This window comes from Bidens hawaiensis, unplaced genomic scaffold (assembly GCF_021521415.1).
Source record: "Bidens hawaiensis isolate Kalapana, Puna unplaced genomic scaffold, B.hawaiensis_p1.1 tig00051718_1, whole genome shotgun sequence".
In the NCBI taxonomy this organism is placed as follows: domain Eukaryota; kingdom Viridiplantae; phylum Streptophyta; class Magnoliopsida; order Asterales; family Asteraceae; genus Bidens; species Bidens hawaiensis.
Genome location: NW_027506200.1, coordinates 56,883 through 61,061, shown reverse-complemented (window position 1 = coordinate 61,061; position 4,179 = coordinate 56,883). Strand labels below are relative to the sequence as shown.

The 4,179-nt window shown below is 36.3% G+C and overlaps 1 protein-coding gene across 1 annotated transcript; it reads right to left on the bottom strand.

Annotated features, from left to right (window-relative positions):
* Positions 1–382: 382 nt before the first annotated feature.
* Positions 383–3,824, bottom strand: LOC143617055 (NADPH-dependent aldo-keto reductase, chloroplastic-like). The gene is made up of 3 exons (XM_077089718.1): positions 3,170–3,824; positions 1,496–1,750; positions 383–679 (listed from the first exon to the last, which is right to left on the bottom strand). The coding sequence occupies exons 1-3, from the start codon at positions 3,734–3,736 to the stop codon at positions 410–412; spliced, it is 1,092 nt and encodes a 363-aa protein (XP_076945833.1). The 5' UTR covers positions 3,737–3,824; the 3' UTR covers positions 383–409.
* Positions 3,825–4,179: the final 355 nt, after the last annotated feature.

Here is a 4,179-nt window from a genome sequence, read left to right as displayed (position 1 = left end):
ACGGATTCCACCCGGTTCTCACGCATCAAGGGTACGGTCTCAGTCTCACGACAGTCGACGAGTCGACCTTGGGCATAGCCCCGAAGAGAGTATATTTCCACGTAAAATCCTCTGGCGTTCAAAGAATAAAAATTTTATTTAACCACATACCCTACTCTATTTTTTCTTAAAACATTAAATCTACAATGTATATGACAATTAAATTGACCAATAACTTAATAACAATCCATCAACAAAGTCCCACAGCCACTTTTGTACATAACAAGAATCTTCGTAACAAATGAAATCAACATCAACACACAAACATTAAACCCCTGCCACTAGTTCATCACATAATCTTACAGTAACATAACAAAACCATAAAATGTTTTATGCATACTTAAAACATCAACACGCACACCATCACCGATCATGAGTTGAACTCAACGTCATCTTCAGACTCGTCAACCGCTTGAAGCGGACCGCTTCCAAATATGGAACCGTTGTCCTCGGAAATGGTATCCAGTAGACCATTTCCGTTTCCAAATAGACATACTTGTGGCTCTATTTGGTTCAGCCGTTGGTACTCGTTGTCTGATAAACTCCAGTTGAATATGTCTATGTTTTTCATTATTCTCTCGGGCTTCACGCTGCACGGAAGAACACTTGTCCCTCTTTGGAGACCCCACCGCAAAATAACCTGCGGGTCAAGGGTAAAATTGTAATTATGATTAAATAATTACAATCACATAATATACTTTAAGATGGCTGACAAAAGGTTAGTTAGAGCCAGGCAATATTGACCAAATTTGGGTTATATTTAATTTCTAATGAGTCAAATGGGTAGATATTTTTTTTTCAAAAAATAGTTATTTGTTTAAAAAAATGCTAAAATAAAAAGAGGACAAATTGTTGAAAGTTGCTCAAAGTGTATTCAAATGGGTAGATATTTTTTTAAAAAAAATCAGATTAATATTGCAATAATACAGTTTTGTAATAATAATTACGAGTGTTCATGAAAATGAAAAAACCGACCCATGGCTGGAATATAAAAACGGAACAGAAATAAACCGAACCCAAACAAAAACCAATGGTCTGGTTTTATGTTTTCGTAAAAACAGAACTTCCGGTTTGATTTCAGTTTTGCGTGTAATTATAACCGAAAAAACCAAACCGAACTGAATCTATAGCCTTCCATTTTTAATTTTTAACTGTAGGTAGTTATAAGAATTAAGTAACTAAACCCAAATGTATAATATATTAATAATTAAATAATTAAAAACTAACAAAAAAGATTTAGGTTCAAAGTTCAGACCCAAATTCATCATTTCGGCTAACTTTTTTTCGACCCAAAAATTACAAGCGCAAATAGCAAAACCGAAAAACCGAAATTATGGTTCAGTTTGGTTTTAGCTCAAAACCACCCAAACCGATCCCTAATAGTAGCTAACACGTTTTTCTTAAAAGTTCCTAATTTACTATAACAAATACGTAGCCAAAATCATAAAAAGAATACCTGTTCGGGAGTCTTTTTATATCTGTCTGCTATATCTGCAACAACAGAAAGCTTGAGCATCGGACCGTGAACCGATCTGGACCGTCTAAAAGAGATACGAGGGGTTCCGGGTTCATCTTCTTCACTTGATCCACTTTCAGATGGTTTAGGAGCCGATGCTGGTACTCCAAGCGGTGTGTGTGCAGACACGTGTATAAACTTTGACTGACAGAACTTTACAAGCTCATCTTGCCTCCAAAATGGATGTAATTCCACCTAAAAACAACAACAAAGCAGTCAAATTATATAGTCAACTAGCCCTAATGCTAACTTTCAAAAGAAGTATTGCAAACCAACACAAGTTTATTAAGTTCCGATAACTAAAAAATAACCAAAATTCAATCAATCAATCAATCAATCATGCCCAGTAAAATCCCACCGACAGCAAAGCTATAAGTAGGGTCTGGGGAGGGTGGGATGTAGGCACACCGTACCTCTATCCAAAGGAATAAAGAGGTGGCTTCCAGAGAGACCCTCGGCTCTAAGTACATGTGTATGAAGCAAAATAAAGGAAATCAAAGTTTAACAGTTATATAAAAACTACTACTAATTATAATAATATTAATAATAAGATCACAGTTTAACAGCTATATAAAAGCTAATAATAATTTTAATAATAATAATATATGTAAGGGAAATACCATTATGGTATGTGACCTAAATAAGTTAAGTCTAAGCCCTAAGGTATTCAATTCTCTCTAAAAATCCTTAACTTTAATTCTACTTCTCCACGAATTCCTATCCTCAACCATGTCCTCGGAGAGGTTTAGGTCTATATATTTTGCTCTTGTTATCTCGTGTAATTATATATTTTGAATAAACTTAATACAAAAATAGTCACAGATAATAATATTTGGGGATTTAGCTATACATTCAAAATGATATTTCAACATATTTTCCGTTTCACTAAAATATACCAACCTAGGGGTGCAAACAAGCCGAGCTGCTCGCGAGCTACTCGAGATAGGATTGATAAAAAGCTCGAAATGAGCCGAGCTTTATCAAGCTTGAGCCTCAAATAAAGCTCAATTAGTTATTGAGCCTGAACTAGAGCCTTGTATGGGAAGATTGGTTAGGCTCGACGAGTCTTGTGTATTTTTTTAGTTTGAACACTTTTGGACTTCTATGTATTATTTTTTCACACTACACAGCCAAGCTTTGGCTCGTTTAAGAGTACTGCACACAAGCTCGAGCAGAGCTTAGGTTCTTTTAAGGTTTTTCTCAAAAAATATAAAACTAATTAAAAATGAATATAAATTAATAAATAACCAACGAGTCAAGCCCAAGCCGTGCCCGAGCTTGGAAAAACAACTTGCGAGCTGAGCTCCAGCTGCAACAAAAGAGCTCGAAACGAGCCGAGCTCGAGCTCTCAATCTCTCATAAGTCAAAACAAGCCTAGTTTGAGCCTAGTCAAGCTCGGGCTCGGCTCGTTTACACCCCTAATACCAAAATAATATACGTACATACATACATATATGTATATATGCATACTATAATTAGTAATGAAAAAAGTATTCATAGGATTCATTGAAAGCCAACCAGAATAATATGGTTAAATAAATACTTGTGAATAAGAAAAAGATGTGAATAAGCAAAGAATATATATTTATGATCAAAGAAGACAACGAAGCGAACCTGATTGACTGCAGGTATAATCTTAGCAAACTTGAGCAGCTCTTTCATCTGCTGAATATTAAAATTACTAACTCCAATAGCCCGAACAAGACCCAACTCAACCAACCATTCCATCGTTTTCCAAGCCGTTTTCAACTTACTCAAAAACTGTCTATACTCAGACCCCGAATTCGCAGGCGGGTCGGTAGCATCACCAAAAGCCAAACTCTCGGGCCAATGCATTAAATAAAGATCCAAATACGACACACCAAGATTCTTAAGCGAAACCCTAACCGAATTCTCAATCTTATTAATCGAATTCATCGAACAGTAAATCTTTGAAGTCAAAAAAAGATCCTCTCTTTTTATCGAACCTCTAAAGAACTCAGTCAAAGACTCCCCAACTTCAGCTTCATTCCCATATAAGTGTGCACAATCGATATGCCGGTACCCAACCGATATCGCGGTTTTCACCGCTTCTACACAGAAATCACCACCACTTTGCCAAGTCCCAAGCCCTATGGCTGGAATCTTGGCTCCTGTATTCAACAGGAAATAAGTCCCAGAAGTCCCAAATCTCCCTTTCATCCCTTATTAACTTAAATTAACACAAAAACAATCAAATCCCAAGTCCCGAAAACACGAAAAACCGCCCGCCAGGTGTTCGATGAATTGCCTGAGAGAAAAACAGTAACAAAAAGTGATCTTGATTGAATACCCACAGTAATAAGAAGAACCCCAGAACGAAAAAACACAATTTGAGTCTGATCAAAAGAAGACAATAACAATTCAAGTGAAAAAAAACAAGTTTTTAAGTACCGAAAAGTGTCCGCCAGGTGTTCGACGAATTGTCTGAGAGAGAAACAGCAGCAAAAGGTGATCTTGATTGATAATTACTTACAGACAAACCAAAATTTATCAACACAAACGAAAATTGACCTCCGATCTTAATCAAATCTACAGAAACTTGAGGTGCCCACCAGGTGTTTGATGAAATGTCTGAGAGAGAAACAAGAATGCAAAGAGTGATC